The sequence below is a fragment of the Polypterus senegalus genome, chromosome 13, assembly GCF_016835505.1.
Source record: "Polypterus senegalus isolate Bchr_013 chromosome 13, ASM1683550v1, whole genome shotgun sequence".
NCBI lineage: Eukaryota > Metazoa > Chordata > Cladistia > Polypteriformes > Polypteridae > Polypterus > Polypterus senegalus.
In genome coordinates this window covers 18,037,840-18,065,067 of record NC_053166.1, presented here as the reverse complement: position 1 = coordinate 18,065,067, position 27,228 = coordinate 18,037,840, and the positions used below count along the sequence as shown (strand labels likewise).

General features: G+C 43.2%; 1 protein-coding gene across 3 annotated transcripts in view; it reads right to left on the bottom strand.

Annotated features, from left to right (window-relative positions):
• LOC120542238 (teneurin-2-like) overlaps positions 1 to 27,228 on the bottom strand; it is a 1,685,504-nt gene that overhangs the window by 103,336 nt on the left and 1,554,940 nt on the right. For all 3 annotated transcript variants that reach the window (XM_039774544.1, XM_039774546.1, XM_039774547.1), the window contains 3 exons: positions 11,537 to 11,747; positions 2,523 to 2,642; positions 1,661 to 1,922 (listed from right to left, as the gene is read on the bottom strand). In XM_039774544.1, coding sequence (XP_039630478.1) covers positions 1,661 to 1,922; positions 2,523 to 2,642; positions 11,537 to 11,747 — 593 coding nt within the window. The remainder of the gene's footprint in view (positions 1 to 1,660; positions 1,923 to 2,522; positions 2,643 to 11,536; positions 11,748 to 27,228) is intronic.

Sequence of the window (27,228 nt, the reverse complement as noted above, 5' to 3'; positions counted from 1 at the left end):
TGGGAGGTCCGACTAGAAGAACGACTATCTTAGCAGCACTCCATCAATCAGGTGTTTATGGTAGAGTGGCCAGACGGCTTGATGGTGCTAATGAAAGGTGTCTGGTGGGACCATGTTTGAGTGGTCTTAAACATCAGTCCAGATGTCTTATCATTTGTAGCCCCTAGCTGGTGGAACAAGCTGCCCACCTCCATCCAAACCTCTGATTACCTCAATGTGTTTAAGAAGCCTCCCGTTCAACCCTAACTGATATCATCTGTTAGGTTCTTGTATTTTCATTCTGAGCTCTTCACTTGGGATGATCAATTTTGTAACCTTGTCCTGTAACACTTGTACCTAAACAGTCTCCCAGACTGATGTTTAATCGATTAGGTTGACCTCTTTTGTAAGTCGCTTTGGATAAAAGTAAATTCCTAGAAGTCGACTGGTGCCAGTTTGATGGCTGGTCTCCTGTATCTCTGAAGCATATGAGGCTGATGACAATGGATGTCTGCCTTCCCACCCCGACTGTATCCATTTACTGTAATAATTTCAATGGCAGAATAGCAGAATTTGTTGCAGTTTATTTCATTTGGTTTTTAATGACCTCTTGGGCACAGCCATCAGCTGGGTGTCTATCTGCGGTGAGAGTGTCGACCTCACTGAGACATTTACTTACCTCGGCAGTGACATTCATGACTCTGGTGATTCTTCCTATGAAATCAGTAGACGGATTGGGAGAACATGAGGGGTCATGAGGTCACTGGAAAAGGGTGTGTGGTGCTCCCAATATCTCTGCAAAAGGTTGAAGGTCCAAGTCTTTGTTTTGCTATATGGTTGTGAGACATGGACGCTATCCAGTGACCCGAGATGAACTGGACTCCTTGTGTCTCATTGGAGAGTCCTTGGGTACCACTGGTTTGACTTTGTGATGCTCATGGAGTCCTGAATGAGGCGCAGTTACGACACTATGGCCAGGTGGCGCGATTCCCTGATGGTGATCTGGCATGCAGTGAGGACCCTAGTGGCTGGACCAGGCCAAGGGGACGCCCACGTAACACCTGGCTGCGGCAGATAGAGGGTCATTTCTGGAGGGTGGGACTGGACTGTGTGTCTGCCTGGTGGGTTGCCAAGCTGTTTTGTCATGTGGTGGGTGCGGCAACAAGCTGTATCAGTGTGCGCTCCCTGAACTGACCTGACCTGATACATGGAAATATAAATTTTTAACGTGGTAAAGTGACTTGAGGCAGCTTAACTTAGCAACAAAAGATGCACTACAGAAGTGAAAGGTCTGAGTGATGCCAAGCTTTGCATTATTGGTATGCGTACATTATAAAGTGAGGCAGCATTATCCTAATCTGTAAAGTGCTTCAAGGCTAGCCTTACCTTTAAAAGGCATTATATAATTTAAGTGACTGATTCATATGTGTGCAAGCCAACTAATTTTATAGACTGCTGAAAAATACATTCAAACTCTACATCCTCATGCCAGTAACATAAAACAAGCCTGTCATCTCCCTGAAGCTCAAGGTGATCCTTACAATAAAAAATAAAAAAAAAAAACAGGCATGAGCCGTCTTATTAATGCCAAACAATGGCTAAATGCAGCCAGAGTAAATAATAATCTTTTCAGGCATCGTATTTTTTAAAAGCGACTTTCAATTCTATGAAATTCTCTCACTTGAGTTTCTGGAACAATGGGGCTTTGTCCGGGCCTGGAACTGAAGAACGAAGACAGCGGAGAGGAGATAATGATGGGGTCTGGCCGCACAAAGCCACTCAGATCACAGCTCGGGATGGAGTTTTCCTCAGTCTTCATCACCATGGTGTCCATAGCATAGAAACTGTTCCAAGGCAGCCACACGGTGCGCTCTTGACTCATAAATGGAGCCCGCTCAAAATGAAGCGTCAGGGAAGCCCCTCCGTTTGCAATCAAATCAAACCTGAAAAGACAATCACAAGTGGGATATTGTCACACATCTACAATGTGGGAGACAACCTCAGGACACATCTACTGATGATACGACTCTAAACCAGAGGGTGGCGCTATTGCCTGATGCTGTTTCTCTTCCTCCCTCTGCAGAATGGATGATTTGATAAGCCTTTCACCTCTGAGGTCACTTCCAGGTTCCGCCCCCCACCCTGAGTCGGCGCCTTACGGGTCTCCACTTTGAAAATTGGCCCTGCCCACAACTTGTCTGAAGTAGACGTCATCGCTTCTGTCTACCGATTTGCAATTTTGATTTCAATCACTTTCAGCATACAAGGTGCCGTAAACCCTATATGATGTGTCCACTGCTTAATTTACAACATGAAAATATGAATATAAAGAAAAATTAGGCAAACTAAACTAAAATGTATAAATTGAAAATGTCTTCTTTAACAAAAGGGTAGCAAAAAAGCAGAACAAAAACATGCAGGATCACAGTGAGGTGTTAGGGCTCCTCATAGCAAAGCACAAGCGGCTTTCATTAGGATCTGAGCTTCTGCCAGGTCACATGAAGCCCCCACTTCAAACGGACATGAGAAAGGTGACAACTTACGTGCCATCCTGGCGAGTTAACGTGTATCCATACTGCGGGTACTTCATAAAGGAAACGTTGACTCCAACCAGCGGAGTGCCATCTGTGGTTAAAACCTGTCCTCTAATCAAGGATGCCAAGCTTGGAGGAGAAAGACAAAAAAATTGAACAAATCAAGTAGGCTTCATGACCAAATTGGACCAGATTTTGATTAAAACACAAGTATACATTGACAAAAAAAAATCTCGATTATTTCATGTGATTGTTTTTACGTGCTGATTTCAAAAAATGAAAACCATTGTTCTCTAGTACGTAATATTTTTTTTTTCACAAAACACATTTTTAGCCCTCAATTACAGCTTTTGTTTATTGTTTTCAAAGTATATTTACTTAAATATCAATGTTTTATGTTAATGATCCTCTGTTTGACTTTAACAGTCTCTAATATTAAAACAAATGTTCAAAGTAAAACAGTTATTTTATTTGATAATGAAGGCTACAGTAGAAGACACAGCAGTCGGAACTGCACACAGTGATGAGTCACGGCAGCAGGTAGCAGCATGTGAAGCCATTAGATGCCCAGCGTGAGTGGGACAGCCGAGCCAAGGACTGACATTGGGTTCAGGAGGAATGGCCGGCTAGAAAAAAAAGTGACAACTCGGTGCCCACGCTTGGCAGATCCAGATAAGGTGCTGCTACCACCACTTCATAATACTGTAAGTTTGGTTCAATGAAGTGGTTTGTCAAAAGATGGAGCCTGTTTGATGTATCTGTGTCGGGCGTTTGTCTAAGGCTGAACTGAAAGAGGGACCTGTTGAGAGAAAATTGATTTCTGAAGCCGAAATTGATGGCGAGATGAACAACCTGAAACGACAGCTTTGGTTATCAAGCTTTTAGGTAACAATAAAGATCCAAATTATAAAGAACCAAGCCATGGCACCTTTTGAAGACAAGTGTGGCGGACTGATTTCTAGCACAGAAGTTGAGTCTTTATTTGTAAAGTAGACAAAGCAAATGTAATTTCAGATAGGAGACATGTTTGACTTCATTGGTGAGAACAGCAGTGCTGTGATGTTCACTTACCCAACACCCCAGTCTTAAGGACTGACTCGGGATGAGGAATTTATGGTGAGGTGGATGGAGCATCAGAGCAGCTTGGCGAGGGTGACTGTGTTTGGACTTGGCGACTGTAAGACACCCACATCAGGAGGGTCATAAACTCACTAAACAAAGCAACTGGAGTACAACTTGTACCCAAGTGCTTTCATTGGTCACTGGTCAGGAAGGGACCGGAAAACGAATTCTATTGGTCTAAAGCAGGGGTCCTCAATCACGGTCCTGGAGGGCTGCAGTGGCTGCAGGTTTTTGCTCCAACCCAAATGCTTAATAAGAAGCCCTTATTGCTCAAGTAACACTTCTGCTTCACTTTAGTTGTCTCTCTCATTAAGATTTTGAACCCTTATTGCTGATTTTAGTCTTAATCAGCTGTATTATCGGTTTTTAATTGCTCCTAATTAGCAATAACATGCAAAAAGAGACCAGCATTTCTCCATTTAGCTTGTTACTATTTACACGCGTGTGTATTTATCATGCACTACTGAGTTTAATTAAATACTTGGAAGGAAAGTGAAGAGAAAAAAGGTGAAGGACTGAGAATCACTCATCTATTTTACCCTTCAAATCATTTGGATGATCTCCTTAGAAAGGGGAAGAAAATCTAGGATATGAGAATGACCTGACATAGCAGAGTTAAAGCCCCAACGAGCCATGAAATTAAATTATTGGCAAGAATTGCTTTCTAATTAAAGCATCTGGGCTAGAACAAAAACCTTCAGCCACAGCGGCCCTCCACGACTGTGATTGAGGACCCCTGGTCTAAAGGATGGCTGTTTATGATTGGTTTTGAATTGGAGGCCATTCTGTACTACGGCACCCCATTGGTTTGTGTTTTATGGTAAGAATGGTATGAAGTTGGTCATCATGTCTTTACCTCTCTCTCTCACCATCTGGCCATGAAGAGAAGACCATGATGAAGACAACTCGATCTCGGCAGCCATACTGAGGCAGGCATCTGGCCAGTTTCAATACACCATTCACAGGCCATGTGGTAGCAAAGACCATCATAGACTGAAGATAAGCTGAGAGTTGCCTATGGACGCAAGATGCACTGCTGCTTAGGCTGTAAGGGTATGGTTTGCCAAATTCCACGTAATGTTCTGCCTCCTTAGTATTTTAGGTATTGTATCAATAATTAAATGTGTAAATTAACTCCTGCCTGTTTCTTTACTCTAATTATCTACACTCACTGGCCACTTGCTAGTACCACGTTGGTCCCCCTTTTGCCTTCAGAACTACTGTAATTCTTCATGGCATCAATTTAATAAGGTGCTGGAAACATTCCTCAGGGATTCAGCTCCATATTGACATGACAGCATGACGCAGTTGCTGCAGATTTGTTGGCTGCACATCCATGATGCGAATCTCCCCTTCCACCACATCCCAAAGGTGCTCTACTGGATTGAGATCTGGAGACTGTGGAAGCCATTTGAGTCCAGTGAACTCATCGTCATGTCTGAGATGATTTGAGCTTTGTAACCTGATGTGTTATCCAGCTGGAAGGAGCCATCAGACGATGGGCAAACTTCGGTCATAAAGGGATGGACATGGTCAGCAGCAATACTCAGATGTAGGCTGTGGCATTTAAATGATGCTCAGTTGGAACTAAGGGGCCCAGAGTGTGGCGAGAAAATATCCCCCACACCATTACACCACCACCACCACCACCACCACCAGTCTGAACCATTGATATAAGGCAGGATGGATCCATGCTTTCATGTTGTTGACACCAAATTCTGAGCCTACCATCCGTCACAGCAGAAATTAAGACTCATCAGACCAGGCAATGTTTTTTCCAGTCTTCTATTGTTCAATTTAGGTGAGCCCATGCTAATTGTAGCCTCAGTTGCCTGTTCTTAGCTGACAGGAGTGGCGCCTGGTGTGGCCATATGCTTCAAGGTTCAACATGCTGTGCGTCTAGAGATGCTCTTCTACACACCTCAGTTGTAATGAGTGCTTATTTGAGTTCCTGTTACCTTTCTATCAGCTCAAAGCAATCTGCCCATTCTCCTCTGACCTCTGGCATCAATGAGGCATTTTTGCACAGACAACTACCCATTACTGGATATTTTCCCTTTTTCGGACCATTCTCTGTAAACCCTAGAGATGGTTGTGTGAGAAAACCCCAGTAGATCAGCAGTTTCTGAAATAGTCAGACCAGCCCGTTTGGCACCAACAGCCATGCCACGTTCAAAGTCACTTCAGTCCCCTTTCTTCCCCATTCTGATGCTCAGTTTGAACTTCAGCAGCTCGTCTTGACAAGGTCTACAGGTCGAAATGCATTGAGTTGCTGCCATGTGATTGGCTGATTAGATATTTGCATCAACAAGCAGTTGAACAGGTGTACCTAATAAAGTGGCCAGTGAGTATATGTGGAAGGGAAAGGGGAAGGAAGTGCTACCTGATCTCTGGGATTTTACACATTTTATGAAGGTCTACGCATTAAAGCGTATAAACGGGGAAAATAGGACAACCATAAGACCTTACATAATGAAACACTAAGTAACAGAAAAATTCAAAGTCATTTGCTATCCCTTGTTGTACGTGTACCTTCAGCACCTTTCCTCTGTATTCACATGTGTGTGACTGTCTCTTCACTAGTGCTCCGTCTCTCCAGTTTGTTCCCATAAAGTCTGCTCTTCAGCCTCTCATTATTTTTGAGGTAGAGTTCTCACCTCCTGTCCAGTTTTATCCTTTGTGGAACATGGCCCAGACACAGACAGGTAGACATGGTTTAATCACCCAACACACGTTTATTTACAACTAATATATACAAATGTGCCACACACAACCCCAAAACTCCCCCAAAGTCCAGGCCTTTCTCCAATGCCTTCCTCTCAGGTCTGCCACCAATCCTCTCCACCAAGACTTAGTCCTCTGCACTCCCAACTCCAGCCAACGAATGGAGGGAGGCGGCCCCTTTTATAATCACCCGGACGTGCTCCCGGTGCCTCCCGATTAACCTCCACCGGCTCCCCTCAGTGAGGAGGAAGTACCGGCCGTGCACCCGGAAGCACTCTGGGTGTCTCTGGTCATCTTCCACCCAGCACTTCTGAGTGTGGCGGAAGTGCTGAGGACCAGGGTTCTCTAGGCATTGGGGTGCCCCCTGGTGGTGACCACGGGCTCCTATAGGGTTGAGCTTCCAAGCTCAGTTCCCGTGGTCCCCAAAGCCACCAGGGCGGTCGTCCCCTCGTGGTCTGGAGGAGGTGTAATCCCTCCTCTGGTCCTTCCAGGCATCCCGGCTGGGTACCACCCCAAGCTGCTTGCCACACTTTTCAATCTTTGATGGCGATTCTGATAGCACCGGTTAAAAGACGCACACTATGTTTCTCGAGCGCGATCACGTAATGCCTGCTTCTCCGACTTCTGAGTTGCCTTTCACACTTCCTGTCTGGTTTTCTCCTTGCCGCCTTTGAAGGTGACGCTCTCACCGTGCCTCATGCGTCTTGCACTTCTTTCGATCAAAGCCAAACTGACCAATCACACCAAAGCCAAACTGATCAATCAAGTTTTTCAGAGGGAATGGGCACACAGACCTTAGTGTTTTAACTCTTTCAGGGCTGATGTCGACTTTTGCCAAAAGGAGGTGCTGACAAAGATAATCAACTGTAAACTGTGACAAACCCAACCGTTACATTGTAGTTGGACTCTCATTGCTAGAAGGAAAGTTAGATTCATTGGTTTGACTGAGATTTCCTGCACTCGTGTAAGTAGCAAGGCGCACACAATGGCAAAAATGGCCGTGACATCTGGCGAGAGATGAAAGCGAATACTTAAAGCACTATACTCCATGGATGGCGTTTTGCTTATTATTATCTCTGAACTGGACTATGACTTGTCAGACTCAGATTTTGATACAAGTGATCGAAAACGAATGTGAGGTTCCAGCTTCAGCTGATCAGTCCCCAGCTAGTCGTGGTACTGACAATGTTTTCGCCAGGGAGGACTGACACTTAACAATGAAAAGAGATTGTAATGCACTGCGACCGTGACCGCCACTGCTGCTGTCCCAGCCACGTGAAGACAGCCTGGCAGCACGCCTGCCGTACATTCTTGGCAAACTGGCAGCCACAGCATGCAGCAACAGACGTTTTATGTTGATTTCTGTGTGAAACCATTGTTTTTTTGGAAAAAAATATTCAGCCCTCAAAGAGTTAATAAATAGTAGATCGTGAAAAATGTATTAGTTAAGCTTAAGAAATTGGTATGCAACACAAATCTAAAAATTTGTGGTTTGGATCCATCTTTGGATTTTTCCCTGGAAATCTTGGAATCCTTCACCCTGATCTTCACTCACCGTTCCATCAGGATATCAAGAAACACGGAGTGAAGGAACCAAGGACATTGGGGTGTCGGTATGATGGCAGACTACTGCTGGGGGAATCATAACGACCCACCAGAAAATAGTGGACAAAAGAGGAGCCACCAAACGAGAAAACTAACAAGTGACAAAAGCAAAAGTAATGCGGTGTACGTCAAAGAGCATGTAGTGTCCTTTTCTTGGTATGTATGTTTAAAAGTATTAGATTGACTAAATGACGTGTCATTTTCTGACCCGTTTAATCAAGACAAGCTTTTGCAGGAATGGAGCCTAACTCAGACAGCATAGGGCACAAGGCAGGAACCAACCCTGGACAGGGCGCCAGTCCATTGCAGGACGAACACACACACACACGCACTGGGGCCAAATTGGCATCACCAGTTCACCTGCCCTGCAAGTTTTGGTCAGTGGGAGGAAACTGGAGCACCCGGGTATGTGGAGAACATGCAGACTCCATGCAGGGAGGACCCCCTGGTCCCCTTACTGCGAGTCACCAGCGTCACCACTGCACTACCGTGCTGCTTGATTGACTAAATGTTTTCACGTTAAATTGATTTAGAACAATATTGTATACAAGACTAAATTATGCCATTTGTTAAATTTTAATATAACTTCAATCTTGTACCTAAATGCAATGCAATGGAAGCATTTTAATTAGATTTTTTATTATGTTCGTGAATGCAAATAAAAGCAGCTTTTTACAATTAAAACAAGTTTTTATGAGTTTAATTTTGCAGACCTGTGAATTTGTTTAAACCACAATCTGCAAGTCATCAACAAATGGGTACAGCTCAGTTCAAACAGCAAGAGAAACAAAGCCGTGTTAGGGATGAGTGCCATTTAGTAAAACACATGCGCTGTTTCCTCTGCATCAACTCCGACAAAATGACCTTAATTAACACCCTGAAGATGTACCAAATTGGTCTTTTGCTCAAAATACTTGCCTAGCTTCATACAGGCTGAATATCCCTAGTCCTTCTTCTTCTTTCGGCTGCTCCCACAGCGGATCATCTTCTTCCACATCTTGCTGAATATCCATCCATCCATCCATCCATTATCCAACCCGCTATATCCTAACTACAGGGTTACGTTAGTCTGCTTGAGCCAATCCCAGACAACACAGGGCGCAAGGCAGGAAACAAACCCCGGGCAGGGCGCCAGCCCACCGCAGTGCTGAATATCCCTAGCCCGAAATCCCAAAATCCAAAATGCTCCCAAGTCTTTGAGTGCCAACATGACGGCACGCGGGGGTTCCTCTAATTTCTTTTTCTTTTTACTGCTGAGCGGATGTGAACAACATATGTGACGATTCCGAATGGATTTATTCGTTCAGGGGGATCTTGAGTGCCACAAAGCATCATCACTCGATCAATTGTTAGGTAGTCCCCCTGTGAAGCAGTTTTGTGGAGGGGTGAGGGGTTAATAACACCTAAGTGGCAGTTTAAAAGTGCTGCACGACACCCTGGGAAAAAAAGGTAAAGAATAGGACGCCACAACACATATGGAAATTCCACATCATATTTAAATATTAAAAATATTGCAGAAAGCTGCATACACAAAATTCATGTTTTCGGTGCAAATACACAGCATTAGCCCTCTAAAAAGGGAACTAAAATGCAGCCTGTACATCACATTTGTGCTTTAAAATGTTTGTCACGTCAACGTACATTCGAATAATAACGGCTTGGTGATATCAATTATTATTGGCGTTAAGTCCTCATTTAGATGGTGAGGCCTCATTGTCCTATGTACAATGCTTCTTGTATCTTGTATCTTCTTCAATAAATGCATCTGTTTTTCATATTACATGGCTGGATACTTTCCGGACAGATCTCGTTTACTATGAATGCTTATTGATACTGGTCGTCATACTGGTGTTAGCAGTGGGATCAGAAGAGCATTCCTCCAGTAGTGAGGACAACTATGGCACAGCAATGCTGGTCAGAAGTCACACTCAACTGCTCCTCCTGCGCACAGGCCTCAGTAGATGCCAAGATGGGTCAGAGATTTTGTGTCACCTTGTGGATGAAGAGCTAAAGAGCTTCGAAGGGCTGTGTGAGATGTGCAAATGGCTGATGATGGAATATGAGGAAACGGCAAGGGTGATGGAGCTGGGAGAGGGGGTTTGACTTGCACAGACAGACCTCTTAGAAGATGAGTGAAGGAAAGAGCAGCAAGAAGATGGGGCTTAGTGGGGGAAATCTAGAGTCAACAAGGATGAGTGTTTGTGAGACAGAGAAGGACAGAATGGGACTGAAATAAGGCAGATCGACAGATACGGAGAGCATTCCTTCATTGTTTTGGAGGTGTGCTCCGTTACCCAGATAATGAAGTGAAGGACAGGGCACCGTTTGTTGAGGAACACAAATTTGAAGTAAACTTTTAAAACCCTAGTCACGCCCGTGTAGAGTTGTGCGGGCTAGTTTACACTGGTCATCCCACTGGCGTGAGATGTGGAATCAGAACAGCCAACCATGGCACAACCTCTCCTCTTAATGCTGTTCTCAACTTGTCCATAGATTTCAGTGGACACCAAGACTTTATAACGCACTGGTTAGACCTCATCTGAAGTACTGTGTGGAAAACTGATCAGCGTAAATTTAACACAAACATTATGAAGTTTGTCTTCACACAGAGGGGCGGCACGGTGGCACAGTGGCAGCTCTACTGTCTTGCAGTAAAGAAACCTGGGTTTGCTTCCCGGGTCCTCCCTGTGTGGAGTTTGCATGTTCTCCCCGTGTCTGCATGGGTTTCCTCCCACAGTCCAAAGACATGCAGGTTAGGTGCATTGGTGGTCCTAAATTGTCTCTAGTGTGTGCTTGGTGTGTGGGTATGTGTGGGTGTGCCCTGCAGTGGGCTGGCGCCCTACCCGGAATTTTCTCCTACTTTGCGCCCTGTGCTGGCTGGGATTGGCTCCAGCAGGCCCCCGTGACCCTGTGTTAGGATATAGCAGGTTGGAGAATGGATGGATGAATGGATCTTCACACACACTTGGAATAAGAGACCAAACTTCAGGGACATTCAGGGAAGACCTGAGTGGATTGGGCCGGGCAGGTTTGTTGGGCTCAATGGCCTGACGTTGTCCACCTTGTTCTAATGTTCAAAAAGTCTGAATACAGATTCTGATAAACTGGAAGAACCCAAACTCTCCTCTTTTAAGTCAGTGGGAAACCGATGTGTTATATTATTTGAAGTTGGAAAAAATCAAATACTCAGTTAGAGGATCCGTACAGACGTTTTTCAAAACATGGCAGGATCTAATCAGTAATATTTTAAAAATAAGTTCATGAAGCATAGGTAATTTATTAATTTAGGTATGTTTAAAAGCTGTAAAATTTTTATGCCGTTTGGCTTGGTCTCTCTCTCAAGGGTGGGGATCGATCTGTTCTTAACTCTACTGTATTTTTCTTTTTGTAAAAACTTGATTGCTTTGTATGGAGTGCAATAAAATTAATTAAAAAAAAAAATCTGAATACAGATTATCGCGTGGGACCAGAAATTTGAAGGTGTAATGGCATATTTAGCATTGCTAGACATTATGAGGCAAGAGAAGAAAACTTAAAAGCATTCATTACTGGTCAAGAAGTTGAATGAATACCTGGCATTAAAAGGGTTGTCTGCAGGAATGATGTGAGTGCTGTCCCGGCCGACTAACATCTTCACCCTGTCATAGAACGACTTCACTTTCTGCGAGGGCGACTTGCTCTGCTGAATGATCTGAAGAGGATCACGTGAGCCCCGGCACAGTGGGTTGGATTGGCAAGGGATTTGGAGACAACAGTCTGGGTCCATACAGTCAATGAGGCCATCTGGTAAGGCAAAGTACAAACAAAGAGTTAAAAAGATGTCTTAGCAAAGAAATATGGCTGGCAAGTGATGTTCACATTTCTATCAAAAGATGAATAAATAAAGAAGGAGGGGAGAACAAGAAACAGAACGAGCAATGTTCACTGTGGCATTTAAAGGAATGAGAAATCACATCTCTTTTCAGAAAAGTTGTCATTTCCTGCAGTTAAGTGATATGTTATTTAAAAGTGATGAGTTAAAATATTCCACACATGCCTGTCTGCTGTACATCTTTAAGAAATAACTTCACTTAATATTGTCTTTCTTTGGCAACACTAAATGCCAAACCGATGTCAGTTACAGCCAGGACCTCTTGAAGCCCAAGTGGAGCCCTAGGCAAGGTTCACCCCTGCACCCCCTCCCCAAAAGTCACCATCCACCATAATAAAAAGACAAGTGTCTGGGTATCCGTGTACTATATCTCTTATAACTCTGCTTTTTTCAGTCCCATAACAAATGGCATGTAAAAGAGACACATGCATTGCCTTTGTCATTCCAACAGATGGTGCCTCACAAACATTAAGACTGCTATTACAAATCCCATACCAAATTGTATATAACAGAGGCATATGCATTGCGGTTGTTGTTCCAAAAGATGGCAAATCACAAAAAGTTTTACTAATAAGATGCGTTGCATTAGTAATTTCAACAGATTAACACTACGTTTATGAATCCCATAGTAAATGGCATATAATAAAGACATATGCATTTCATTTTTTATTCCAACAGATAACACATCACCAACATTAACACTGCTATTACGAATCCCATACCAAATGGCATATAACAGAGACCTATGCATCGCATTTGTCATTCCAACAGATGGTTCACCACAAACATTAACACTGCCTTTACAAATCCCACACCAAAAAGCATATAATAGAGGCATATGCATTGCATTTGTTGTTCCAACAGATGGCGCATCAGAAAAATGAACAACACTATTATGAATCCCATACCAAATGGCATATAATAGAGACATATGTGTTATATTTATTGTTCCAACAGATGACACATCACCAACATTAACACTGCTTTTATGAATTGCATATAACAGAGACATATGCACTGCATTTGTCATTCCAACAGATGGTGCACCACAAACATTAACACTGCCTTTACAAATCCCACACCAAACAGCATATAATAGAGGCATATGCATTGCATTTGTTGTTCCAACAGATCACACATCACAAAAATGAACACCACTATTATGAATCCCATACCAAATGGCATATAATAGAGGCATATATATTATATTTATTGTTCCAACAGATGACACATCACCAACATTAACACTGCTTTTATGAATTGCATATAACAGAGACATATGCACTACATTTGTCATTCCAACAGATGATGCATCACAAACATTTATGCTGCATTTATGAATCCCACAGCAAATGGCATAAAACGGAGACATATGTATTGCATTTGTCATTTAAACAGATGGCACATCACAGGCATTTGTAATAATTCTATTATCACTGTAAATGTTTGTGATGCACCGTCTGTTGGAATGATAAATGCAAGGCATTTTATTACCACACGTATTACAAAGCACATTCCAATAGAGGTCGCACTGCAAACATTAACATCGAGGTCTATGTTGATTAGAATTCAATTTGTCTTAGCTGAGTAGCACAGCTAGTAGAGAATAATCTGCAAAGAAAGCCAGCAGCTAACTGGCATCAGACCAAATGTGCACCCTGGAATAATGTTGCAACGTGTGGTGCTGACGAGTTGCTGTGCAGGTGCACTTAGCTCAGTCGCAGTTAATGGTGATGTACCGTCACTTATGAACAACTAAAATTCTATAAGGGACCTTCTGTATCTGATAAGTCTGTCTTGGACCCGGGAGGTCAGTGAATGGCAGCTTTGAAATTTGCTCAAAGCTCTTTAAACCAGAAGTGGCATCAGAATTTACCGTTAATGTAAGATCATCACGTGTGTATGCCTCACTATCCCTAGAACTATAATCTATAATGCTGTCATTATTACAACACACTGGCAGCACATGCACACACTTGGGACAAGTCAGCAACCCCACTGCACATAACCTGCATGCCTTTGGGTTGCGGGAGGAAACTGAAGCAGCCGGAGGAAACTTGTGCGGACACAGAGAGAACATGCCAACTTCACGCAGGAGACACTCACGATGTGAAGCCTGGTCTCCTTACTCCGAGGTGGTGCTGCCATTCATTTGTCATAAATATTCCTCTACAGAACGTCAATTGCTGCCATCACAATTGAAGCCAACTTCTGTGAATTTCACGTCTAACTGAGAAACGTGAAGAGTGTTCAGCAGTGCATGATGGTAGTACGTGAACCACTGACTTGTCCAGTGTGCCATTTTAACTTTGCCGGCAATAAGCAGAAGTAATTACAAAAGGCATGGCTGTATGAATCACCAAGAACAAGGAGTAAGTGTGAATCACTGAAATACTGTTGGCACACTGGGTAGTTCTGGTCACCATGACAAGCAGGTGTGCAGAGTAGAGATGCCAGGGCTTGTCTTACACGTTTAGACTAAGCGAGCTGAGCCCCTCTACTCTTAAATTAAAACAGTGCGATGTCTAAGGGTCCAAATCACATTCTTTACATTAATAAAAAACATTCATAATGCACAGTTTGCAGAATTCTTGAACGTAATAAGTGAAACCATAGGTGGCACAGTAGGCACAACTACTGCTTCATGACATCCGTGGGTTGAAATCTTGTGCTGGGTCATTGTCTATGTGGAGTCTGCACATTTCCCCTTGCGTCAGGATGCATTCTTTCTCCTATATAAAGACTTGTCAGTTTGGTTAATTGGCCCTGTGTGTGGGCATGAGTGGGAGTGGGCACTGTGATGCCCTCTTCAGGGAGGTTTCATACTTACTACCAATTGTCGCCTGGATAGGCTCTGGCACCTGTAACCCCAACTTGGAGAAAGCAGGTGTTATATAAAAGTATTAATGTTGGACAGTAGGTGGCACTGTTTGACTGAATATATACAGTGCCTTGGACGTCTTCACATCTTATTTTTAAACAACATTGAACTGCAGTGGATTTAATTTGGCTTTTTTTGACACTGATCAACAGAAAAAGACTCTTTAATGTCAAACAGAAAAAACAGATCTCTGCAAAAAGGTAAAAATTAAATAAATAATCACATGCGTATTAACCCCCTTTACTGTAGGTCTGTATTTAGTAGATGCACTTTTGGTAGCCTTAATTAAGGCTGTTGCTCAGTCAGCTTTGCACATCACCACACTGCTATATCTCCCCATGTTTGAGCTCTGTCAGATGTCACGGAGATCACGAGTGAGCAGCTTTATCAAGTCCAACCACAAATTCTCCACTGGATTGAGATGTGGACTCCAACTCGGCCACTCTAGCACATTTCACACTGCGGTTTTGAAGCCATTCCTGTGCAGCTCTGGCTTTATGCTGGAGGTTACTGTCTTGCTGGACAACAAGTCTTCTCTCGAGGTGCAGGTTTCTAGCGCACTGCATTAGGTCTTCTTTCAGGATTTTCCTGCATTTTGCTCCATTTTGCTCTCCCTTCACAAGCCTTGCAGAGCCTGATTCTTCACACTGGGGATGGTGTGATTTTGATCACGTGCATGGCGGTTATTTTACTGGACAAAATCTGAAATTTGGTTTCATCAGACCATTGAATCATCTTCTAGCTGACTTCATAGTCTCCTATGTGCCTTCTGCTGAGATGTCCTGTGCGTGTTTTTCTCTTTGCTACTCTCCCATAAAGCTGTAAGTGGTGAAGCAGCCAGGCGACACTTGCTGTCTACACAGTCTCTCCAATCAGACCCTCTGTAGCTTGTAACTCCTTCAGGGTCAACAGAGCTCTCTTGGTGACCTTCCTCACTTGCTGCCTTCTTGCATGATTGCCTGCTCTAGAAGATTTCTAGCTCTGCCACACTCTTTCCATTTCCTAATGACTGATGTAACTGGATATTCAATGACTTGGGAGGTTTTCTTGTTTCCATTCCCTGACATGTTTGCATGGTATATAACAAAGACATGCACTGCATTTGTCATTCCAACAGCTGGCGCATCACAAACATTAACACAGCTTGTATGAATCCCATACTAAATGGTATATAACAGAGAGGAATTCATTGCATTTGTCATTCCAACATTAACACTGCTTTTATGAAGAGTTGCTTCGACTGATCTTTAGTAAGTTTGACCACCGTACTGACTTCCCTAGAAAGGTGACCTCCATTAAACTAACTAGGTGATATCTAAAAGCAATGAGCTGCACTAGTGATGCGTTAGGGGTGTCATAATAAAAGAGGCTGAATACTTATGAAATTAATTATGAAATGAATTTAACTTAGCACAGATTTTCACTTTGACTGTAAAGAGTCTTTTCTCAATGATCAGAGACAAAAAAGCCAAATTAAACCAAAGTGATTCAATGTTATATAAGAAGAAAAAGAAAATATATATGTATATATATGTAAATATGTGAAATATATATATATATATATATATATATATATATATATATATATATATAAATATATATATATACTGCTCAAAAGAATTAAAGGAACACTTTTAATCAGAGTATAGCATAAAGTCAATGAAACTTATGGGATATTAATCTGGTCAGTTAAGTAGCAGAGGGGTTGTTAATCAGTTTCAGCTGCTGTGGTGTTAATGAAATTAACAACAGATGCACTAGAGGGGCAACAATGAGATGACCCCAAAACAGGAATGAATGGTTTAACAGGTGGAGGCCACTGACATTTTTCCCTCCTCATCTTTTCTGACTGTTTCTTCACTAGTTTTGCATTTGGCTACAGTCAGTGTCACTACTGGTAGCATGAGGCGATACCTGGACCCTACAGAGGTTGCACAGGTAGTCCAACTTCTCCAGGATGGCACATCAATACGTGTCATTGCCAGAAGGTTTGCTGTGTCTCCTGCACAGTCTCAAGGGCATGGAGGAGATTCTAGGAGACAAGCAGTTACTCTAGGAGAGCTGGAGAGGGCCATAGAAGGTCCATAACCCATCAGCAGGACCAGTATCTGCTCCTTTGGGCAAGGAGGAACAGGATGAGCACTGCCAGAGCCCTACAAAATGACCTCCAGCAGGCCACTGGTGTGAATGTCTCTGACCAAACAACCAGAAAGACTTCATGAGGGTGACCCAAGGGCCCCATGTCCTCTAATGGGCCCTGAGCTCACTGCCCAGCAGCATGCAGCTCGATTGGCATTCGCCATAGAATACCAGAATTGGCAGATGCACCACTGGTGCCCTGTGCTTTTTACAGATGAGAGCAGGTTCACCCTGAGCACGTGACAGAAGTGAAAGGGTCTGGAGAAGCCATGGAGAACATTATGCTGCCTGTAACATCATTCAGCATGAGCAGTTTGGTGGTGGGTTAATGATTGTCTGGGGAGGCATATCCATGGAGGGTCACACAGACCGCTACAGGCTTGACAAAGGCACCTTGGCTGCCATTAGGTATCAGGATGAAATCCTTGGACCCATTGTCAGACCCTATGCTGGTACAGTGGCTCCTGGTGCACGACAATTCCTGGCCTCATGTGGTGAGAGTATGCAGGCAGTTCCTGGAGGATGAAGGAATTGATACCATTGACTGGCCACCACACTTTCCTGACCTAAATCCAATAGAACACCTCTGGGACATTATGTTTTGGTCCATCAGGTTGCACCTCAGACTGTCCAGGAGCTCAGTGATGCCCTGATCCAGATCTGGGAGGAGATCCCCCACAACACCATCTGTCATCTCATTAGAAGCATGCACCGATGTTGTCAGGCATGTATACAAGAACACAGGGGCCATACAAAGTGCTGCGTACAATTTTGAGTTGCTGCAATTCAATTTTGGCAAAATGGACTAGCCTGCCACATAATTTTTCACTCTGATTTTTGGGGCGTCTTTGAATTCAGGGCTCTGTAGGTTGATCATTTTCATTTCCATCAAACGATGTGGCATCCTTTCGTTCCTAACACATTACCCAGTCTATATCAGTATAGATATCCAGGAGGATTTCTTTTTCCCATTGAGATCTGATGTGTTTTCAAAGTGTTCCTTTAATTTTTTAAAAGTTTATATATATCCCGGCCAATACCCCCAGGCCGCCAGATGGAGCCCTCCTTGCAGCATAGAGGTGCCCTGAATGCCAGCAGGGAATTATGGACCATGGAATTATAACGTACAGCCCTGCTGGTTACCATGGGGGCCGCCAGGAGTCGCTGCAGGGAGGCCCAGGGATTTATATTTCCCATATAGCCCGGACGTATTTCCAAGTCACAGGAACGGAAGAAATGATATACTTCCAGGCTGAAGAAAAAGAGAAGTTTTTACCTTGACCCAGAAGTGCTGGATAATCACATGGACTGAGGGCTCAGAAGCACTTCCGGGTCAAGGACTATAAAAGACTGTGGAAGATCCCAGACAATTGAGTTGAGTTGGGAGGCAGTGTGGCTAAGCGTCTGGGAGACTGGAGGATTGTTTATTGGATTATTGTATTGTTTATTGAAGTATTTGGGAGTGGAGGGTGCTTTGTGCACATTATTATTATAATAAATCAATTATTTGGACTTTTACCTGGTGTCTGATGTATAGTCTGAGGGTTAAAGGGAGCGAGAGCATCCCTAAACTATCACTATATATATATATATATATATATATATATACATATACATATATATATATATATATATATACATATACACACACACACACACACATACATATATACACAGTGCCCTCTATAATATTGAGGACAAAGACACATTTTTCCTTGATTTTTCCCTCTGCTCCACATTTTAAAATGACAAATGAAACAATTCAGACATTGTGATTAAATACTGTCTGATTAAAATACCATATTTTCTTTCATTCTATATAAATATTTATATTGAACAGTTAAGTCAAGAATATCATATTAAATAGTGAATTGTGATCCTGAGGCCACCCTAGTGGAGACTAAGAGGAAGTCAATTCATGACGGATACCAGCAAGCAGCTTTTCTCACCCGGCACAAGCAGAACCTGGCAAAAGATCCGGAGTAATTTTGTTGAAGTGGACACAAAGATAATTTGAAAAAATAAAAGAGATTCCTATGTTGAGTTAAGTGAGGAAACTGGATAACATAACTTCAACCACCACTAATGTGTACCATCCACCTGGATGATGCGATGGCAGCCATTATTGCGCCAGTACACTCACCACACATTAGCTGTTAGGTGGTGAAAGGGTGAGAGAGACAGCCAATTAGAGACAGGGGACGATTAGGGGGCCAGAATGAAGAGGCCATGGTGGGCAGTTTAGCCAGGACATTGGGATACACCCCACTGTTTGTGAAGGATGCCCAGTTTGTCTTTTAAGACCACAGAGAGTCAGGACCTTGGTTTAAAGTCTCATCTGACAGATGGCACCATTTTTACAGGATAGTGTCCCAGTCACTGCACTGAGGCATTGGGCTACACACCCTGAGCATAGGGTAAGCACCCCCTGCTGGCCTCACCAACACCTCTTCCAGCAGCACCCTAAGCTTTTCCTAGGTGGTCTCCCATCCAAATACTGGCCGGACCTGAACACGCTTAGTTTCAGGGGGATGACGTGTTCTGAAGTGCAGGTGGATTGGCTGATGACAAACATACACCAAAGAAATTCTCTATAAACAGAAACAAAGATCATCCCAAACCAAAAGTCATTCAAATATATGCATCTCAAAACCTTTGATTTTTAGTTTACTAAAACATATCATTTCCAAGATCTTTGTTGCCAGCATCTCTGACAAAAAAAAATAATGATTAGCTCTGCTGTATGTGACTGAGGTGCAGAAGGGCCATTTGCAGGAGGTCGTTCCTCCTTTGTCGTTCCAGTTTGTGTATTTCTCACACAATAGCCCAGCCGACTGTGTGCATGAAATCATTCATGGTCGATTTCTGTGCCAACCACCCAGAACTTGCGGTAATTCCCATGGTTCTCAACAAAAATTCTTGCGCCTAACAGGTCGGTGTGGACTGAACAGCACCCTGTCTTACCACCTCTATGGCTCTTTCAACTGCAGAGATGTAAAATGAAGCAGATGACCACTGGCTGTATTAGCTATGGACAGCATTGCGACTACTTCTACTACGAGAGACTAGGAATTCCAGAAGGCTGCCTTATTTCAAGAGATCATTCACTCACTGATTACAAAACAATGACGTCGCTCTCCACGGAGGGGCACTTGGCTCCACCAGAGGCTATGATCTCCTCACTTGGCTCCACCAGAGGCTATGATCTCCTCACTTGGCTCCACCAGAGGCTATGATCTCCTCACTTGGCTCCACCAGAGGCTATGATCTCTTCATGGTGCCTCCCCCTGGCTAATCACTCAATCAACATTTTCTAGAGTGCCATTGAAGGCCCCTGTTTAGACAAGTACACCCTAAAATGACCAAGAAAACATCCATCCATTAAAAAGCATGTTGATGACGGTCAGGTAGGAGCATACCCTGGAAACATTGGTACAGGGTGGGAGCCATTTCTGGACAGGGCACCACTAACATGATTACAATTCCTTCACACAAAGTCAGCCTTGTAGATCCAGTGTTCAGAATCTTTGTGGAGCCTGCTTGTTCTTGCTGTGTCTGTGTGAGTCTTTCTGAAGTACTCTCATTTTCCTCCCACATTCCAAATTAACTGGCATTTCCAAACTGGCGTTGATGTATTCATAAGTGGGCTCGGTAATGGATTTAGTTTCAGGTTCAGGTTCGGACCTGTTATGGTACATAATAATGGCAGGTAAAAAGTTATTTACCCCCTTCCTGATTTGCTTATTCATAACACCAAATTGTTTCTGATCTCCAAACAAATTTAATGTAATAAAAAAGACAATCTGAAGGCATCCCTCAGATGATGACACCTTGGACGGCCACCAGTATCGCCTAATGGATTGATCGGCACTGTCAGAAGGTGTGTTACTCCATGCCTTGGTATTCCATCCACTGATTACTTCAATCCCATTTCCTAACCAGACACTCAAGAATGTGGGGACTGGAGACCATCCTGCAGCACTGGGCCAAGGTAAGTGCCAGTTGCAGATGGGGTGCCAGTCCATGGCAAGGCAAACCAACACTCACTAAATAAAATGACCCTAAACTACACACACACACACGTTTGGGTTTGCTGGTTTTTCTCATGCATGCGTGTCAAAGGATCACCTTCTGGGCTGACCTAAGGTATGTGATACCACCCCTGGGACATGAGAGGGCGCTGTCACTAACAGACTTGTCTCCTTTATTCCCCCTCACAGCCTCGAGAAAGCCCCTTCCAGTATAAAGAAGGGACGCTCCTAGGAGGTGGCATCTTGATTCAGACCTGGCAAACCTCGAAGGAAGGTCACACGGACACCTCAAAGCTACCCACATGATGGCATTTACTTTTTGTGGCAATGCATTAAGCGGGGTTTTGCCTGGAATGGCACCCCAATTATTTTTGGTCTCACCTAGAGTAAAACCCTTGCCCCACTGCACTCTACGAAACATTTTGGATAAAACAGCTCCTTTTCCACGGGGTACTGTTGTAGGTCTGTACAGTTGCATTAAAAACAGAAAAAAAAGAAGGTGCTTCGCAATCCCACTTTACAAAGATGCATTTGTGTGCCTCTGGGACCCACGTAGCGTATCACTTCAGCAGCAGCTCTGTTCTCTCACTTGATGTGCGCTCACGTGCCAGGCGAACTGAAGGCAACATTCATGCCTTAAAGGTCAGTATGCAAATGAGTATGTTAATTAATTACACATAAATATTCACATATTTAAATCCATGTGTCAGGCAAAGCAGTACACACTCAAGAAGTGGTGGCATGCGTGGGAGCTGGTTAAGGGTCTCCCGAGGGACGTGATTGCATAACAGTGAAGCTCTTACCGTCTGGATCTTCCATAACCAAACTTTATTCCCCAAATTTGTCTGATTTTTCATTCGCAGAGTGATCTGGGAATCCGCTGTGTGACCCTGAAGCAGTCACTCTACCTGCCCGGGTGGCACATATATGGTGCTTTCAGAAAGTATTCAGACCCCCTCACTTTTAACACATTTTGGTAGGTTGTCGATTTGTGGTAAAATCATTTTAATTCACTAAAAAGCTGAAATATCCCACTGACACACGTATTTAGACCCTTTACTCAGTGCATCGCTCATGCCCCTTTGGCAGGGATTACATACAATCTGGGGTCACTATGGGTCTGACATGACGAGCTTCACACATCTGGATTTGGGGATTTTCACTCCGGAGCCCGTAAAAGTTTCTGTCAGGCTGAGTGGAGACCATCGGTGGACGGCCATCTTCAGGTCTCTCCAGAGATGTTTTAATTGGCTTCAAGTCCAAGCTCTGGCTGGGCCACTCAAAGACATTCGTAGAGTCGTCCCTAAGCCACTCTTGTGTTCTTCTTGCCTTTGCTTAGGGTCCTTGTTCTGGCGGAAGGTGAACCTTCTGCCCACTTTAAGGTCCCAAACGCCCTGGTGCAGATCTTCATTAGGGATCTCTTTGAACTTTCCTCTGTTCAGCTTTCCCTCACCCCTGACTCTAAAAAACACATTGGAATGGTGTTGGACAGGTGATTATTAGGGGGTTGATTTGATTTAATTTTTTTATACATTTTATCGCACACTGGATTCTAAAATCAATTAATTGTTTTAGGGGTTTTTGAGGCTCCCAAATACGACGCTTCTTCTTCTTTCGGCTGCTCCCGTTAGGGGTTGCTACAGCAGATCATCTTGCTCCATATCTTTCTGTCCTCTCCATCTTGCTCTTGTCACACCAATCACCAGCATGTCCTCCCTCAGCACATCCATAAACCTTCTCTTAGGCCTTCCTCTTTTCCTCTTACCTGACAGCTCTATCCTTAGCATCCTTCTCCCAATATACCCAGCCTCTCTCCTCTACACATGTCCAAACCAACGCAATCTCGCCTCTCTGACTTTGTCTCCCAATCGTCCAACCTGAGCTGACCCTTTAATGTCCTCATTTCTAATCCTATCCATCCTCGTTACACCCAATGCAAATCTTAGCATCAAATAAAAATACAAATCTTAGCATCTCCCAAATATGACGCTAAGTTTTGGAAATTCCAACCATGTATAAGGTTATCTAACTTTTTGGACAACTTGCGTCCGCAATTTTGTATTTCGTATTATTATGTTTTGTTCTTGTTGTCAGGACTATGTCATGCGTTGCTAGGGGCGTGTCCTCACAGGTCACAACATTTGGGTAACGACATGACGGGATAAAAGGTCATCTAAAAAAAACGTACTTCCTTACTCGAGTTGCAGATATAAACCTCCTTTTTGGAACTGTGCATCACAAAGGTTGTTTTTTTTATTTTCCGGATTCTGATGTTTTAAGCCCTGATTTTTTTGACCATGATCTTGTTCTCTTGTTTTGGCTTGGAGCCTTTTCTGTTCCTCGTTTCTTTTCCCAGTCATTTCTCAAATCTAGTCAGTTTGCTGACATAACAGTGATGAGCGGTGCTCCTTCAGACATCCATCCATCCATTTTCCATCCCGCTATATCCCAACTACAGGGTCACGGGGGTCTGCTGGAGCCAATCCCAGCCAACACAGGGTGCAAGGCAGAAAACAAACCCCGGGCAGGGCGCTAGCCCACCGCAGGGCACGCACAAACACACACACACACACCAAACACACACACTAGGGACAATTTAGAATTGCCTATCTATCTATCTATCCATTATCCAAACCGCTATATCCCAACTACAGGGTCACGGGGGTCTGCTGGAGCCAATCCCAGCCAACACAGGGCGCAAGGCAGGAAACAAACCCCGGGCAGGGCGCCAGCCCACCACAGGGCTCATTCATCTTTTACCTGGAAAAACAAAACTACAATTCCCATCATGCATTGCAAAATGGACGGGGTGTGTGTGAAACTCCGCGCCTGCGTAGCACTCACAGGACGTAAGGACAATCCCGACCGCTTTTATATAGAAGGATATAAAGGATGGTGAAATGATGTGTGCGTTTAAAGCAAAGGTATTGAAAATCCAAGTGATGATCACCATAAAGGCAGAAAGAAAAAGAAGAGCGACATCTGCTGAACATCGAGCAAACTGCATAAGAGAATTAAGTGATGATGAAAGAAAAAGAATAAGAAGAAAACACACTGAAGCAAATAAATAAACAAGACATAGTCCTGAGAATAGCCTGATATGTTCTAGAAATTTACAAAATATTAGGTTGTGGCAACCTGGAGGCCAGAAAAGTTTCTTGTAATACAAGCACAGTCCCCACAAGCCCATTTATTGATAGTCCTCCAGGACACGGTACATACCTGTTCAGAATTCCTAATCAAGTGTAAATATTATGTTTAATTTGGTAATTGAACATCAAACTTTATTAAACAGAAGTAAAGGATGGCAAAGTGACGAGTGTTTACAGCATGGCGATCGAAAATCCAAGTGAGAGAAAAGTGAGAGGGAAAAGAGCAGCAACATCTGCTGAACGTCAAGCAAACCACAGAAGGCAATTGAATAATGAAGAAAGGAACAGCATAAGAAGACAATGCACTGAACCGCATCAACAAGCAAGAAGCAATCGTGAACATGGAGCAACCGAGCAGCGGACAAACACAATAGCTCATAGGCATGCAAGACAAAGTCCAGGATAGAGAATGCAAGAGAGGCCTGGAGACAGAAATGCATGGTGACACTCGAGATGATCGTCAAATAGTCAAAATATCTGACCACGGGAAAGCATCGCTTTTACATCATTGTTTATTTGAAGACCTCTACTTAGCAAAAGTTACATCGGAGATGTTATCAATGTCAAGCTATAGATTTTATTTTGAAAAGTAGAAAAGTTCCGTTTGTTCTACAAAGTAGATAGACCACGTTAACTAATGAAACACAGACTACTAGAGGAACATAAAGTATGTATTTAGAAAACGTAAGAAATATCAACAGCATCCTTTCTTTTACTTTGTGTTAATTTATATTTTATTTTAGGAGTATGGGTCCATGCATCTCATATTTAAACGAATTTAAAATGTTAGCAATTCATTATCTAAAGGATATCATTGGTCTGTGGCAATAATAATAAAAAAAAGAGGTTCCCAATAATCAGTGTGAAAAATAAATTCCTTCCCGAGACCCTCGATTGAAAAATGGAGCAAATTTTAAAAAATCAGACTTGTAAGGCAGCTGAAAGAAATCACACGAGGGGCCAGTGACCAGCCATCCTGCACCTGTTGTCACGGATTATTTGTATTTCCAACATATGCCACGCTGTATAGTGTTAATTATCTACAAAAGGCATGCAAATGTCATTCTGCCGGGGGCTAGATTTCAGTTTGGGAAGCTGGAACGGCAAATCCGCTACAGTGTGACTCTGGAACGAGTCTTCAGTTCAGCCTACATTTAAATTAAAAGCTAAGAAGTGACATGTTTCAGATTAAACTGGGCATAAACTAAAAAGGTTTTTGCACATGAATGCGTAAACAAGTTGGACGGAATTGGAAAGTGACACAGATGTCCTTAACTCAATATGGAGGTGGTTGTTGTTAAATTATATTTCCTTAAATTAAAGCTGTAGGAAGAAATGAAGCTTCTTTTTACTGCCGATCACTCAAACGTTTTATAAAGACATGCCCGGGTCCGGAGATGGTGAAATAAGCTGGGCATGCAGCACTCATTTTACGGCTTATGCCCCTTCAATACTCAGCAGATTCAGAGGGGGCTTTTCTGATCAAGTATAAACAAATTCAGACACAAAATACGTCTGCGGAGGTCCTGCAAACCATGATGGTGACAGTTCCATCCTCACCAGTGTGGGAGCCGGAGCAGCTATTACCTCTCATTAGTAGTCGGATCACATAAATATAGAAACATCACTACTGTTCCTGCAAAGAAGCAAAGGATGAATTGCATTTATGACATGAAGCCATTCTGCAGATCTACTTGCCAGGGAAAGTGTCACCTTGAACAAGTCACATTACCTGCCAGGATGTCAACCGGAGGAGCACAGAGGCAGTTGCACAGTACCTGTGAAACATATTAGGGTGTAATGTGTAAAGAGATGCCATAGATAATCAGACATTTGCACCATTCCCTTCTGAATGTCACCCTGAGCTTGTCACCTCATCAGTTCTAGACACTGTATTTGTGAGGTACCCTGGGGTGGGAAACGGTGTGAAAACATCCAATATAAAGTCATTCTGAGAATCGGTCCCCAGCACTCATCCGCTGTGTCGCCCTGAACAAGTCACATTACCTGTAAATATGAAACGCTGCAACAAATCTGAACCTGTGATGCACCTCAGGAGAGATGTGCCGGGGAGCAACCTGTGCAAGCCACCACGTAATGTCCAGGCCCCTCCAAGCGTATTGGAAGAGCAAGGCCAGTGCTGCGCACTGAGGACATTTGTGTGTGAGATGAAAAGATGAATATAGGAAGAGAGGTCAGAGTTTCAGCTTTTGTTTACATCGATGTTAAGATATGATATGTTATATGCTAAGATTTACATACAGCATAGAACAGCACATATTCAATTGAGCAAAAGTATTGGAATAGAATGTTTCCAACTAAGTTAAAGTCCAAAATACTTCATATCTGGTTGCTTGCTTGCTTACAATAACTGCCTCATCAAGCCTGCGACCCACAGAGTCCACCGGATTTATTGTTTCTTCATTGGTTCTGCCTTTCCGGGCTTTTACCACAGCATCTTTTAGTTGTCTGCTCTGTGTCACCCATTGCAGAGCTCCACTCAGGTCCCAATCTAGCTGGTTTGTCATACAGCACACTGTAATCAGCACATGCTCCAAACCTATTAGTCTATATGGGCACTGAATTATCACTCAATTCCCTATTGACCTGTACTATTCTCTGCTGTCTCTTCCGCTTTTTCTGTGCTACTACCACCTGATCAAGGTACCATGCTGCCCCCTGTGTTTATGGATTATATGGTGGGTGTCTCTGATATCCACATGATCAGCATCATCAAAATGTGGAGCCTGTAAACCAGCTTTAGAACATCTATGCCAGGTAGAATGCCCAGTAGAGGCTGGGTAGTCTTTTGGCCTTTGAACCCCTGCAGATTTTGTTTTTCTATCATGTCTATCTGGAGTTCATTTGTTTTTTCTGTCCTCCTGGCCATCTGACTTTACCTTCTTCTTTATTACATACTGTATGATATTATTGGCTAATCTTGTTAATGTTTTAAATATTAGAATTCTTTGCATTTCATCTCGTAAGCACTTTGAGCTGCATTGTTTTTATGAAAATGAGCTCTACAAATAAATGTTATTGTTGTTGTTTTTGTATTGTCTTGCTGCACAATAAAGTTCCTCCTGATTAGTTTGGAAGCATTTCTCCATTAATTGCCAGACAGAGTATTTCTGTAGACTTCTGAGTTTGTTCTGCTGCTACCATCATGAGTTCCATCATCAGCAAAAAT